At 41.8% G+C, this 15,801-nt stretch overlaps 1 protein-coding gene across 6 annotated transcripts in view; it reads left to right on the top strand.

Moving 5' to 3' along the window:
- Positions 1-15,801, top strand: part of LOC140730350 (tetratricopeptide repeat protein 7A-like) — a 260,040-nt gene that overhangs the window by 94,983 nt on the left and 149,256 nt on the right. For all 6 annotated transcript variants that reach the window (XM_073050646.1, XM_073050642.1, XM_073050644.1 and 3 more), the window contains one exon: positions 10,362-10,466. In XM_073050646.1, coding sequence (XP_072906747.1) covers positions 10,362-10,466 — 105 coding nt within the window. The remainder of the gene's footprint in view (positions 1-10,361; positions 10,467-15,801) is intronic.

The following is a 15,801-nucleotide window of genomic DNA, read 5'->3' as shown; positions in this document are numbered from 1 at the left end:
TGTGAAAAGCAGCGGTCCCAGTGTGAAAAGATCAAGAGCAATGCATCTGCTGTCTCTTCAGTGACCTCTCTCAGGACTCTGGGATGTAGTCCATCTGGCCCAAGTAACTTATCCACCTTAACACCTTTGTGTTTGCCTAGTGCTTTTTCCTTTGTAGTAGCAATGGCACTCACTCCTGCTCCCTGACACTCACGAATCTCTGGCGCACTGCTGGTGTCTTCTACAGTGAGGACAGTCACAAAGTACCCATTAAGTTCATCTGCCATTTCTTTGTCCTCCATCACTACCTCACCAGCATCATTTCCTAATGGTCCAATATCAACTCTCACCTTCCTTTTATTCTTTATATAACTAAAAAAGCTTTCGGGGATCCTAGCAACACACACAAAATGCTGGTGGAATGCAGAAGGCCAGGCAGCAGCTATAGGAAGAAGCACAGTCGACATTTTGGGCCGAGACCCTTCGTCAGGACTAACTGAAAAAAAAGATAGTAAGAAATTTGAAAGTGGGGGGGGGGGGGGGAATCCAAAATGATAGGAAAAGATAAGACGGGGTGGGGTGAAGCTAAGAGCTGGAAAGGTGATTGTCAAAAGGGATACAGAGCTGGAAAAGGGAGAGGATCATGGGACGGGAGGCCCAGGGAGAAAGAAAGGGGGAGGGGAGCACCAGAGGGAGATGGAGAACAGGCAGAGGGTGATTGTGAGAGGGGCAGAGAGAGGGAAAAAAGGAGGGGGAATAGTTAAATAAGGGATGGGGTAAGAAGGGGGGAGGGGCATTAATGGAAGTTAGAGAAATCAATGTTAATGCCATCAGGTTGGAGGCTACCCAGATGGAATGTAAGGTGTTGTTCCTCCAACCTGAGTGTGGCTTCATCTTGACAGTAGAGGAGGCCATGGATAGACATATCAGAATGGGAATGGGACGCGGAATTAAAATGTATGGCCACTGGGAGATCCTGTTTTGTCTCTGGCAGACAGCGTAGGTGTTCCACGAAACGGTCTCCCAGTCTGCGTCGGGTCTCGCCAATATATAAAAGGCCACACCGGGAGCAACGGACACAGTATACCACACCAGCCGACTCACAGGTGAAGTGTCGCCTCACCTGGAAGGACTGTCTGGTGCCCTGAATGGTGGTGAGGGAGGAAGTGTAACGGCAGGTGTAGCACTTGTTCCGCTTACAAGGTTAAGTGCCAGGAGGGAGATCAGTGGATGGGGGGGAACGACGAATGGTCAAGGGAATCGCGCAGGGAGCGATCCCTGCGGAAAGCAGAAAGGGGGGAGGGAAAGATGTGCTTGGTAGTGGAATCCCGTGGAGGTGGCGGAAGTTATGGGGAATTATATGTTGGTCCTGGAGGCTGGTGGAGTGGTAGGTGAGGACAAGGGGAACCCTATCTGGAGTGGGGTGGCAGGCGGATGGGGTGAGGGCAGATGTGCGGGAAATGGGAGAGATGCGTTTGAGAGCAGAGTAGGTGGTGGAGGAAGGGAAGCCACTTTGTTTTTAAAAAAAAAGAAAGAAAGACATCTCCTTCGTCCTGGAATGAAAAGCCTCATCCTGACAGCAGATGCGGCGGGGACGGAGGAATTGTGAGAAGGGGATAGCCTTTTTGCAAGAGACGGTGGGAAGTGGAATAGTCCAGGTAGCTGTGAGAGTCAGTAGGTTTATAGTAGATATCAGTAGATAAGCCGTCTCCAGAGATGGAGACAGAAAGATCAATATGGGGAGGGAGGTGTTGGAAATGGACCAGGTAAATTTGACGGCAGGGTGAAAGTTGGAGGCAAAGTTAATGAAGTCAACGAGCTCAGCATGCGTGCAGGAGGCAGCACCAATGTAGTCGTCGATGTAGCGAAGGAAAAGAGGGGGACAGATACCCGTATAGGTCCCTTGTAAGCGGAACAAGTGCTACACCTGCCCTTACACTTCCTCCCTCACCACCATTCAGGGCCCCAGACAGTCCTTCCAGGTGAGGCGACACTTCACCTGTGAGTCGGCTGGTGTGGTATACTGCGTCCGGTGCTCCCAGTGTGGCCTTTTATATATTGGTGAGACCCGATGCAGACTGGGAGACTGTTTCGCTGAACACCTACGCTCTGTCCGCCATTGAAAGCAGGATCTCCCAGTGGCCACACATTTTAATTCCACGTCCCATTCCCATTCTGATATGTCTATCCATGGCCTCCCCTACTGTCAAGATGAAGCCACACTCAGGTTGGAGGAACAACACCTTATATTCTGTCTGGGTAGCCTCCAACCTGATGGCATTAACATTGATTTCTCTAACTTCTGTTAATGCCCCTCCCCCTTCTTACCCCATCCCTTATTTATCTATTTATTTATTTATTTATTTCTCCCTTTTTTCCTCTCTCTGCCCCTCTCACAATCACTCTTTGCCTGTTCTCCATCTCCCCCTGGTGCTCCCCTCCCCCATTCTTTCTCCCTAGGCCTCTTGTCCCATGATCCTCTCCCTTCTCCAGCTCTCTATCCCTTTTGCCAATCACCTTTCCAGCTCTTAGTTTCACCCCACCCCCTCCTGTCTTCTCCTGTCATTTCAGATTACCTCTCCCCCTCCCACTTTCAAATCTCTTACTATCTCTTCTTTCAATTAGTCTTGATCAGGGATCTCAGCCTGAAACGTCGACTGTGCTTCTCCCTATAGATGCTGCCTGGCCTGCTGCATTCCACCAACATTTTGTGCGTGAATTTCCAGCATCTGCAGATTTCTTTGTTTTCGGGTATCCTGCTGTATAATTTCAGCTAGTCTGCCCTCATTTTTCATCTTTTACCTTCTTAAGACTTTTTAGTTGCTTTTTATTGGATTTTAAAAGCTTCCCAATCATCCAATGTTCCACTCACTTTTGCTACCTCCTATGCCCTTTCCTTGGCTCTTATGCAATCCTTAACTTCTCTTGTCAGCCAATGTTGCCTACCTCTGCCATTTGAGAACTTCTACCTCTGTGGAACATATCTATCCTGCACCTTGTGAACTATTCCCAGAAACTTCAGCCACCTCTGCTCTGCCGTCATCTCCGCCAGTATCGTCCTCCAATCCACCCGGGCAAGCTCCTCTCTCATGCTTCTAATTCCTTTTATTCCATTGTGATACTGATACATCTGACTTGTGCTTCTCCCTTTTAAATTCCGGTATGAATTCAATCATATTATGATCACTGCCTCCTAAGGGTTCCTTTACGTTAAGGTTCCTTTTAAAATCTGGATTATTACACAACACTCTATCTAAGATAGCCTTTCACCAAGTAGGCTTGAGCACAAGCTGCTCTAAAAAGCCATCTCATAGGTATTCAACAAATTCCCTCTCTTGCAAACCAATAACAATCAGATTTTCCCAATCCCTTGCATATTGAAGTCCCCCTTTACAATTACCCTTACTACATGCCTTTTCCAGCTCCCTTTGCAATCTCAACCCCACATTTTGGCTACTATTTGGAGGCCTATATTTGGTTACAATAATGTCTGTTTTTACTCTTGCAGTTTCTTAACTCCTCCCACAAAGATTGAATATTCTCAGATCCTATGTCACCTCTTTCTAAAGACGTAATTCCATCTCTTACCAACAGAGCCACACCACCTGCTATGCCTTTCTGCCTGTCCTTTCGATACAAAGTATATCCTTTGATATTAAGATCCCAACTATGGCCTTCTTTCAGCCATGACTCAGTAATGCCTACAATATCATACTGACCAATTTCTAATTGTGCTTTGAGTTCATACACCTTATTCTGAAAGCTACGCACATTTAATACAGCACCTTCAGTCCTGCATTCTTAGCCCTTTCAAATTTTGCCTCTGTGGTACAATTTAACACTTTGCTCTGTCCGCATTTATACCCAATCATTGTCTTGTTCTTCCTTACATCCATGTAACACCCATCAGCTGCTTGTAAACCTGCTGGCTGATCGTCAGCTCTAACATACTGGTTCCCATCTCCCGGCCATATTAGTTTAAACCACTCTCAACAGCTGTAGTAAATTTGCCTGCAAGAATCTCGGTCCCCCTCAGGTTCAAGTGCAACCCATCCCTTTTGTACAAGTCCCTACTGCCCCAAAGAGGTCCCAATCATCCAGAAATCTGAATCCTTGCCCCCTGCTCCAATTCTTCAGCCACATATTTATCTGCCACCTCATTCTATTCCTATCCTCACTGTCTCATGGCACAGGCAGTAATCCCAATATTGCTGCCTTTGAGGTCCTACTTCACAGCTTCCTTCCTAACTCTCTATTCTTTTTTCAGGAACTCCTTTTTTTTCCCTTCCTATTTCATTGTTACCAATATGCACCACGACCTCTGGCTGCTCAACTTCCCCTTTTCAGGATATTCTGGACCTGCCCAGAAAAATCTCAGACCCTGGCACCTGGGAGACAAACTAGCATCCATATTTCCTTTTCGCGTCCACAGAATCGTCCATCTGTCCTCTGACTACAGAGTCCCCTGTCACTGCTGCCATCCTCTTCAGTTCCCTACCCTTCTGAGCCAGAGGGCCAGACTCAGTGCCAGAGGCACGGCCGCTGTTGCTTCCCCCAGCTAGATCCCCCCCCCCCCTCCTCCCACAGTACTCAAAATAGAGTACTACTGTACTTATTATTGTGGTTGATGGCCACGGGGTTACTCTCCACTATCTGACATTCTCCCTTCCCTCTCCTGACAGTCACCCATTTCTCTGTCTCCTGCAGCTTTGGGGTGATTACTGTCCTATCATTCCTGTCTATCACTGCTTCACTTTCCTTAACAAGCTGAATAACTGATGAGAGATGAAATAACAAGATAAAGAAAGTGAGATCATAGGTTGTGGGAACATCTCATCAGATGATTGTAATTATCCCTTTTTGTTCAAGAATCTGATGGTTGAGGTTCTTGAATCTGGTGGTGCGAGCCCTGAGGCATGTGGACCTTCCACCAGATGGTAGCTGTGTGAAAAGAGCATGGCCTGGATGGTGAGGATCTTCGATGATGGATGCTGCTTTTCTACAACAGCATTTCATGTAGATGTGACTATGGGTTAGATTTGATTAGCCATGAAAATAAATGATGGTTAATTATATTAAAACACCCACGTCAGGATGCTGTTCGTTGACTGTAGCTCAGCGTTTAACACTAGCATTTCCACAGTCCTGATTGATAAGCTACAGAACCAGGACCTTTGTACTCCCCTTTGCAATTGGATTCTTGACTTCCTAACCCAAAGACCACTATCTGTGTAGATTGCTAATAATATCTCTTCCTTGCTGATGATCAACACGAGTGCACCTCAGGGATGTGTGCTTAGCCCACTGCTCTACTCTCTCTATATCCATGACTATGTGGCTGGGTATAGCTCGAATGTCATCTGTAAGTTTGCTGAAGATACAACCACTGTTGGTAGAATCTTAGGTGGAGACGAGAGGGCATACAGGAGCGAGATATACCAGCTAGTTGAGTGGTGTCACAGACCAAAGAGCTGATTGTGGATTGTAGACTTAAGGAAGGGTAAGTCAAGGAATCATGAACCAATCCTCATAAGGGGATCAGAAGTCGAGAGAGTGAGCAATTTCAAGTTCCTAGCTATCAAGATCTTTGAGGATCTAACCTAGTCCCAATATATCAATGCAGCTATAAAGAAGGCAAGACAGCGGTTATATTTCATTAAGAGTTTGAGGAGATTTGGTTTGTCACCTAAATCATTTGAAAACTTCTACAGATGCACAGGGCGAGCATTCTGACAGACTGTATCACTGTCTGGTATGGGGGGGGGGGGGAATTGCTACTGTACAGGACTGAACAAAGCTACAGGAAGTTGTAAAATTAGTCGCTCCATCATGGGTACTAGCCTCCATGCTAGCCTTCAAGAAGCAGTGCCTTAGAAATTCCCCATCACCCAGGAACGCACTCAGCAATTCAGGAACGGCTCCTTCACCTCTGCCATCCTATTTCTAAATGTGCATTAAATCTATGAACACTACCTCACTTTTTATATTTTCTGTTTTTGCACTAATTGTTTTAATTTAACTGTTTAACATATATACTTACTGTAATTTGTTTATTTATCTTTTTCTGTATTTGTCATGTACTACTTTGTACTGCTGTACTACTTTGTATGTTAAGGAATTTCATGACAAATGCCGGTGGTATCAAACCTGATTCTGATTCTGAATGGTCCAAAATAACATACTGAAACTTGCAGTCTTTAAGTAATTGACGCATTTATATGTGTGATCCAGTAAACTGAGATATTATTACCATGATGAAATCCTTTATATTACAATTCTGCTAATTATAGTCGTGACAATGTTTTAAACACATTTTCCAAAATGATCATATTATTTCCCTCTGGTGAACATGGGCCCCAAAATAACATCTTTCTACATTAGCAAGCAGCTAAGGGAATGAACTAAAAATGCTTCCTGAGTGATGACCTAATTTTTGTCTCGACTTGCTACCAAATTATTGATGTTAACAGTGTAGTAGGTTAAGGAGCTTCTTGGGTCTCCTCAGCAGTTCTGTATGTTGTTTCCGAAAATTTGTCAACAGGTAAAGAACAGAAATTCTAAGAAAATACATTTTGCACATTTATTAATATATCACGAACTACCCTGTTTGTAGAATTTGACAGTAAGGTGGATATTGTTGTGATGGAACAGCTATCTACATAATGTCATTCCCTAATGTCCAATTTCCCTAATCTGTTTAAATTCTAACTTTTTCAAATATTTACCTACTCTTCTAAAACCTATTATTAAGTACTGTTTTCACTCAGAACTTCATAGATAGATAGATAGATAGATAGATACTTTATTCATCCCCATGGGGAAATTCAACATTTTTTCCAATGTCCCATACACTTGTTGTAGCAAAAACTCATTACATACAATACTTAACTCAGTAATAATATGATATGCATCTAAATCACTAACTCAAAAAGCATTAATAATAGCTTTAAAAAAAAAAGTTCTTAAGTCCTGGCAGTTGAATTGTAAAGCCTAATGGCATTGGGGAGTATTGACCTCTTCATCCTGTCTGAGGAGCATTGCATCGACAGTAACCTGTCGCTGAAACTGCTTCTCTGTCTCTGGATGGTGCTATGTAGAGGATGTTCAGGGTTTTCCATAATTGACCGTAGCCTACTCAGCGCCCTTCGCTCAGCTACCGATGTTAAACTCTCCAGTACTTTGCCCACGACAGAGCCCGCCTTCCTTATCAGCTTATTAAGACGTGAGTCATAACTCTCTTCTGCATTATGAGATTTCTCCCCTTCTCTCCATTAATTTTCTTGGTGATTTCCATAAATTTATTATCTTTTTTTTGGGCACTTGAAGGTTGTGGTGTTGCTGAAGAAAAGGGTGCCCAGAACTCTGGTCTAACCCCAGGTTTGCCTAGATTTTGTTTTGAACCATTAGAAACAAAATGTGGTCAGAGAACCCATATAAACAAACACAAGAGATTCTGCAGATGATGGAAATCCTGAGCAACACACAAAATGCTGGAGGAACTCAGCAAGTCAAGCAGTATCTATGAAGAGGAATAAACGGTCAACATTTCAGGCTGAAATCTTTTATCAGGACTGGAAAGGAAGAGGGCAGAAGCAAGGATAAGAAGATGGGGAGGGGGAGGGAAGCAGTACAAGCTGGCAGGTGAGAGGGGAGACCAGATGAGAAGGGAGGTGGGTGGGTGAGTTGAGGGGGTGGGGTGGAGGGTTAAGCAAGAAGCTGGGAGGGGATAGTTGAATGAGGTAAAGGGCTGAAGAAGAAGGAAGCCAATGGGACAGAGCAGGAAGCAATATAAGAAAGGGAAGGAGGAACAGAACCAGGGGGAGGTGATGGGCAAACAAGAAGTATAACCCAAATCGGAACAGTCTACTTTGCATCAATGTTAATTTAACTTTTGGCCAAAAGATGTAAATATATTTTGAATATTTGAAAACCTGCAGGATGTCAAATGAGTATCTTTCTCATAGGAGGCAGTGTCCAAGTGGAAGCACAATATAGTGTTACTGAAATAGAGAGTAATACATTCAATATTCTTGTTGGATTTCCTTCTACTACCCTTTTCAGGCTGTGCATTCCACATCACAACAAGAAATTTATTTATTCATAACATAGCATCTGATTCCTTGTGCCTACACTTATCTGCTTCCTGCTTCATAGAATCATTGAAGTTTAAAGCACGGAAGCAGCCCATGTTAGGTACAATGTGCCGACCTGACTCTTCAGAAGAGCATTTGTTGTCAGGACACCACTCACCTCACCCAACTTACCACACTTTTGTCAGTACCATTAAGTTCCTTAGTAAATGATAATTAAGAAGAAAAGAATTACAGATGCTGCAAATCAGAAGTAATGACTGAAAGCTCTTGAAGCTCTTGGCAGTTCAGGCAGCATTTGCCAAAAGCAAAGCAGAATTAATGTTTTATGTCAGAAAACCCTTTATTAGACCAAGAGCCTTTGACCTGAAATAGTAAGTCTGTTTATGTCTTCATTCCTGCTGCCTGATCTCCTGAGTATTTCTAACACATTCTGCTTTACTTTCAGATTTCCTGCATATGCAATATCTGCTGTTCATTTGCCACCAGGGATTTGCCTTCTGACGTTTGGCAGACCTTGCTAGAGTTGGCTCTGTGCTCTTATGCCACTGTGAAGCCAAACGAAGACTTAGAAGAGTTTAGGGAGAGCATGTGACTTTGTATAAGGAAATGAGAGGACACGAAACAGGGCTGGTTATCTTGGATGAGTGTGCTAGATAGGCATTGGATTTTCACCTTTCACAGCCTGATAATGGTTGGACGTGCAGGAGGATATTGGATGAGGATATAGAGAGGAGAACTTATGATGCTCCTTCCACTGTCTTTCAGGAGCAGTTGAAATTGATGACACACCTATAGATTGATAGCACAACTGAGAAACCATCTTTGAGTGAAAATAGAGAAGAAACAGCAGTGAACTTTTATGCAAAAGTTGAATATACTACTCTGTTGTGCAGGACTATATTACTCACTGCTCTAACAAGAACTACAGTGCAAAGAGGACCACTATTGGTCATCAAGCCACCATTGGTCTTTCTAGCTAAACTGGAACCCTGATGAGTAGGATTATTTATTTTCCTCATTTTTACTATAAAGCACTTTTTGAAGGTTAATATTTATATGTGTTAATTCTACTTCAGTCAAATGTTCTTGAAATAGGAAGAACATATCCACTCTAAATGTGTGTTTTCATTTTGGATGTCGTCATTACCTTTTTAAAAGAAGTCAAACCATTTTAGCATATTATAATTAAATGCTAACAGCCTCTCATTTCTGTCTATCATTACTCCTTATCTTTTTTGGAATATTTTGACTGGAGCACTGCTGTGATGATGTTGTTTGTGAACCAGCTTTGAAACAGTCATTTCTATTTCCTCACAAAGCCAGTAACTTACAATTCAAATGAATCACTTGTAGGATAAGTCATAGCAATTTAGTGTTTAGTTCAACTGGAGGAATGCCTACCAGATCAGATGATGTCATTAGCAATAATTATTGAAGTCATAGAGGTTAATCCAATTCCCAATGCATTTTGCTGAGTAATTAGTACATCTCTGGAAAATTACTGTATAAAATAATCATTATGCTATTTCATTTGAAGAGTTTACCGTCAAAGTTCAGACAATTCAACAGAAGGATATTAGCCATTATTTTAGTTTCTCATATAACATCGATGATTCCAGTTAATTATTGTGGTTGAATATAGATTTCTGGTTTGTAGCCAGTTAATCACCTGTTGTAGCCCTGGACTACTAAATGGGAAAGATCGACTGGAACAGGAAAATAGTCCGGGGATCCTATCCCTGATGGTCATGCGTTTCTATGTCTTTTGTGTATAATCAGATGAGGATGGGTGGGAGTAGATAAGTATATCTGGGATATTTGTGTTCCCATTTCCCTCAATCTGCCTCTGTCCCATTATTGTATAATATATCAATGTCAAATATGTAGAGTCAAACATGAAGGGTAGTAATTTGGACAAAGTGCACCAAAGAACTGTGATTATTTGCGGAAAAGTATGCTAATATGACTCATCCCCATTGGGGGCTGGAAGGAAAATTAAAGAAAAAGAGACTAGAATAAAAGGATGCATCTAATTATAGACTAAATAATTTGTCTCCTTTAGTTCTTTTGTAGACTCAATATTATTTGATACTTACTAATATGCATTGTGACGAATGTCATTCTTTGGATAGGTATTACTTTGCTCTCAGAGTTAAAGGTGCTGAATTTAATATTCTGTAGTTTTTTTGGAATGGATTTATTAATGTTCCTTTTTGAACTATGTGAAAATAAATTCTGAACATTACCAAGAATTAAAAATGATTTGAGATTATTTTGTTTAATTTTCAGTTTACATGGGCTGTGTCTGCTCTCAGAGAATGTGCAAAACTCCATCCTAAAGATCCGTGCATACCACTCATGGCTGCCAAGGTTTGCATTGGCTCTCTACGCTGGGTAAGTGTCTCCTTTCCCTAATCCTTTGATGTTGTGCAGATCAGTAGCCAGTGATAGAAACCTAATGTGCGTTACAGTGAAGGAGTCATGCTATTTTTATGCAGTATTCTGCAAGGGCCATTGTAATGATTGTCCTCTGAAAATGCTCCTTTATTAAAATAAAATAAAGCAGAAAAGAAAGTGACTAATATAGTATATACTCTGTGACTTTTATATAATCATTTTATAACAACTACTAATTCCACTTCATATGTTGCTCATCAGAGTTCATCTGTGCGGGTTTATCAATTAATTTACTCATTGCCATTTCTTTTAATCCCACCCACTCTGAATTGAGGCTTTGCCTGCACTGGACTTGGCCAACAATGTATTCCTGATTGGTTATTTTCAAACTTGACCATAAGCCCAACTTGCTCCTTTTTCCAATATTCCAATATGTACGTCATCGCGATCTTGAGTTTTGCCCCACCGCCCTTTGGTATCCTGGCCTGCCAACTTCAAGGCACTGTGGCTAGACTTTGACTTAAGACCTTTCTCTGGGCTGGATTCTGTGCCGAGTTGGCTGGTTTCAACCATGCCACGAAACTAATTTACCTTCTTCTCCTTGCCCCACATCAGTCCTGTTGCAGGGTTTTGACCTGAAATGTCCATTTGTACCTTTTGCCCCCATAGAAGCTGTTTGACCTGCTACATTCTGGCTCTCTGTGAAGTGAGTCTGTATTTCCTGTAGAAGACAGTGTGACTGAGAAAATGAGCAGGGGCATGAGGTAGTAAAAAAGATGCAAGAAGAGGGAGAAGCAGGGAGGCATATCTGTCCAGAGTATTCAGGTAGTTCCACCACCTAAATTTCAAAAATGATAATGTGGAAAATGTCAAACAATTCAGTAACTTCACTGAAACTTTCCTCCTACTGTAACTATAACCACGACTGCAGCTTTAGAATGGGGCTAGAACGCCACTGTGTGTGGTTGTCAAGGTGACCGTGGTGATACTATTTTAAAACACCTCTTCTTCGGGGCTGGTAAAGGAGATATTTACAACATCTTGCTGTTACTTAAACACTGTTGTATAAGAGCTATTTATTCATTGACCTCACTATGCCTCACTGCCTCATGACAGAGGCCGGTAGGGGACGATGATACCTAGTTTTGAAGAGGTTGAATCATCTTGGTGTAAGTGTGCTTTAAGCAGGTGGTGTGGCTGCTTGAGTGGTAGCACACCCTTTAACCTAAACATTTGCTCACAATGCATCTAGCAGTGTTGGTAAAGATAGCAACATGGTGTGACATCTGCATGTACTGTGAACCTCATCCTCCATTTTGGTAACGTTGTCTTCCTTGTACTTTGCTGATAAAGCAGACTTCTCATCGACTCTTTGAGGAGTGCCATGGAGAAGTATGTTGTTTTCAAATTGATTTTGTTAGGTTTTTTTTTGGAGTCTCAGAGATCTTTTCCAAGGATATCAAAATGATGCTATGGAAGTCACTCAACCCTGCACCCATTCAAAATACTGTGTCAGTGCAAATTTAGCCACAAATCCATTAATCCCATAGTCCAAATCATTGACAAACATTGTAAAAAGCAGCAGTTCCAACACCAACCCCTGTGGACCTCCACTGGTAATTGACAGCCAGCCAGAATAGGAAACCTTTATTCCCACTCTCTGCCAGTCAGCCAATGCTCCACCCATGCTAGTAACTTCCCTGTAATTCCATGGGCTCTTGTTAAGCAGCCTCATATGTGGTAGCTTTCCAAAGGCCTTCTGAAAATTCAAGTACACCAGGTCTACCATATCTCCTTTGTCTACCCTGCTTGTAATTTTCTCAACAAATTGCAGTAGGTTAGTCAGGCAGGATTTTCCTTTCAGGAAACCATGCAAGCTTTGGCCTATCTTGTCATGTGCCTCCAGACACATTGTAATCTCATCCCTAACAATTGATTCCAACAGCTTCCCAAACACTGATGTCAGGCTAACAGGTCTATAGTTTCCTTTCTGCTGCCTCCCACCCTTAAATGTTGGAGTAACATTTGCAGTTTTCCAGTCATTCAGTACAATGTCAGAATCAATTCTTGAAAGATCATTGTTAATGCCTCCACAATCTCTCCAGCGACTTCCTTCAGAACCCCAGGGTGCATTCCATCAGGTCCAGGAGATTTATCCACCCTCAGACCATTAAGCTTCTTCGGCACCTTCTCAGTTGTAATTTTCACATTTACACATTTTTAAATTGCACATACTTCACTTTCCTGATACCCTTGAATGTCTGGTATACTGCAGATGTTTTCCACTGTGAAGACTGATGCAAAATATACATTCAGTTTCTCTGCCATCTCTACGTTTCTCATTACAATATCTCCAGTGTCATTTTCTATTGGTCCTATATCTACCCTCAACTCTCTTTTATCCTTTATATACTTAAAAAAGCTTAGTATCTTCTTTGATATTAGTCGCCAGCTTCCTTTCATAATTCGTCTTTTCCTTCCTAATGCCTTCTTAGTTTCCTTCTGCAAGTTTTTAAAAGCTTCCCAATCCTCTGTCTTCCCACTAGCTTTGGCTTTCTTGTATGCCCTCTCATTTGCTTTTACTTTGGCTCTGACTTCACTTATCAGCCACGGGAGTGTCTTTCTTCCATTCGAAAATTTCTTCTTATTTGGAATAAATCTGTCTTGCACTTCCCTCATTTTTCACAGAAACTCCAGCCATTGCTGCTCTGCTATCCTTTCTGCTAGTGTCCCTTTCCAGTCAACTTTGGCCAGTTCCTCTGTCCTGCCATTGTAATTTCCTTTATTCCACTGAAATGCCGACACATTGGAATTTAGTTTCTCCTTCTCAAATTTCAAAGTGAACTCAATCATATTGTGATCACTGTTTCCCAAGGTTTTCTTAACCTTAAGCTCTCTTATCACCTCCGGATCATTGCACAACACCCAACCCAGCACATCCTATCCCCAAGTGGGCTCAACAACAAGCTGTGCTAAAAACCCATCCCTTAGACATTCTACAAATTCTCTCTCTTGAGGTCCAGTTCTGGCCTGGTTTTCCCAATCCACTTTCATGTTAAAATCCCAATGATTATCATGACATTGCCCTTCTGACACGCTGTTTCTATCTCCTGCTGTAATTTGTAATCCACATCCCAGCTGCTGTTTGGAGGGCTCGATACAACTGTCATTAGGATCTTTTTATCCTTGCCATTTCATAACACAACCCGTAGAGACTCTACACCCTCCGATCCTATGTCATCCCTTTCTAATGATTTAATATTATTCCTTATACACCGGGCCACACCACCCCCTCTGTCTACTAATCTATCTTTCCAAATCACTGTATACCCTTGGATGTTGAGCTCCCAATGGCAGCCATCCTTTAGCCAAGTTTCAGAGATGTCTACAATGTCATACTTGCAAATCTGTAGTTGAATTTCAAGATCGTCCATTTTATTTCTTATGCTGCGTGCATTCAAATACAACACTTTCAGTCCAGTATTTGTTGCTTTCTGTTTTGACTGCACCACGCCTCTGTTGCCCTGCTGCACGTCCCACTGGCTGTGATTATGCCTCATCGCCTGCCTGTCCTTTCTGTCATCTCTGTTGCAAGCTACCTTTGATTTATTTCTGTTTCCCCTTCCTTATCCCTATCACCTAGATTCCCACCCCCTGCCAAATTAGTTTAAACCCTCCCTAACAGCTCTATTAAACCTGCCTTCTTTATAAAGATGTGGAATTAGGAAGGCATCAAGGAAGATTGAGAAAACATTGGGGAAATAGGAAGACAGTGAATTAATAACCAGAAAATCCCTACCTAGACCAAGTTTGCATTTGTTTAGATTGTACAATTTTATGAAGTGTTTTCAATATTGCAATAACTTTAGTGATTGATTTTAAAATGTTTGTGAAAACTATCTGACTTGTTTATTCTGTTTATCAGAAATCTCTTACTAATACTGGCATTTCTAAGGTCTCTAGTCAGCAAACAGATCAGCTATGAGTACTAAGGGGAGAACTCAGCTATGTGCAGTTAAAAATTTGGCAAACTGTCATTGTTCTCCTGCCTGCGGTGGAATGTGAGGGGCCCAGCTGAATGTGGAGTCAGCATTTCATCTATTTTAATCATGTAGAGTTCAGAGAGTCTAAAATGAGTGTATCAGTAGAACTGCAGTCAGTGTTGGTAAGGTTAATTATTACTGACAGGATCTGCATTGGCTTCTGCATGCACTAATGAAGTTTCTGTGGAGTAATCCAGCAGCGCCTGCAGTACTGTACCTGCTGCTGATATCTTCAAGGAGAAATACTACAGTACTTTCATATCCTAGTCAGCATTTCCAAATGTGATAGGTGGTGGGAGAGATGGGTAATTACTATCTATGATTAATTATCCTTATTGTCGTGGGTAGCAGGAAGTTTTGTAAATATGCTTCAAATGTGATTATTTTACTAATAATATCATGCCTGGTAAATAACGAGAAAATATAGTTTTGGCATTCATCTCTGCCTCCTAGATCTCCGCTCCTCATTTAGTCTCTGCCATGTGTTGGTTTGCAACATTTCAAGACAAGAAGGACATTGATAATCTCTCCCTCATTCTCAACAATCTACCTTGTTATGATCTTGCATTTTAGTATTTACCTGCACTGTAGTTTTTCAGTAGTTTTTACACTTTATTCTGCATTGTTATTATTTTATCGTATCCTACCTCAATGCGCCATGTAATAATTTGATCTGTACAAAATGTATGCAAGACAAACTTTTCACTGTATTTTGGTACATGTGACAGTAATAAACCAATACCAAGACAAAAACCATTGCTGATCTGGTTGGAGCCTCAGTTAAGTATTTCCACCTGTCCTCAGCAACCTTTTACCAACTTGCTTATTAAGAATCTGTCTATTTCTATCTCTTTCTTAAGAACATTCAAACACTCTGCATCCTGTGAGGAAGAGAGTTCCAAAGATACGCAGTTTTCAGAATATTTTGCCTCTTTTCTGTCTTAAATGGGCCATCCATTCTCGGATGTAAAAGATCCCATTGTAATAATTCAAAAGATGAGCAGTATTGTGGCTATTATTTACCCTCTTGACCAATGGTCAATATCACCCTCCTGGCGGAGGTGGGAACTTCAGTGGGACAATACTGATAAAGAGGGTTGTGGAGGATTGCTCAGTAGCAAGAGGAGCAGCTGAGGGATTACAGCCTTAATTTAAGAAATTAATTACTTATGTTATGGATTCAAGCAACAATAAATATATGAGTTAGGCAGGGTTTTTTATAACAAATAACACGTTTATTAAACACTGAAAACAAACCCCCCAAAAGTAAACAAATCTCTAATGTAACC

Source organism: Hemitrygon akajei, chromosome 7, assembly GCF_048418815.1.
Source record: "Hemitrygon akajei chromosome 7, sHemAka1.3, whole genome shotgun sequence".
In the NCBI taxonomy this organism is placed as follows: domain Eukaryota; kingdom Metazoa; phylum Chordata; class Chondrichthyes; order Myliobatiformes; family Dasyatidae; genus Hemitrygon; species Hemitrygon akajei.
The sequence above is the reverse complement of the archived record's forward strand: the minus strand, read 5'-3'. Positions and strand labels throughout refer to the sequence as shown.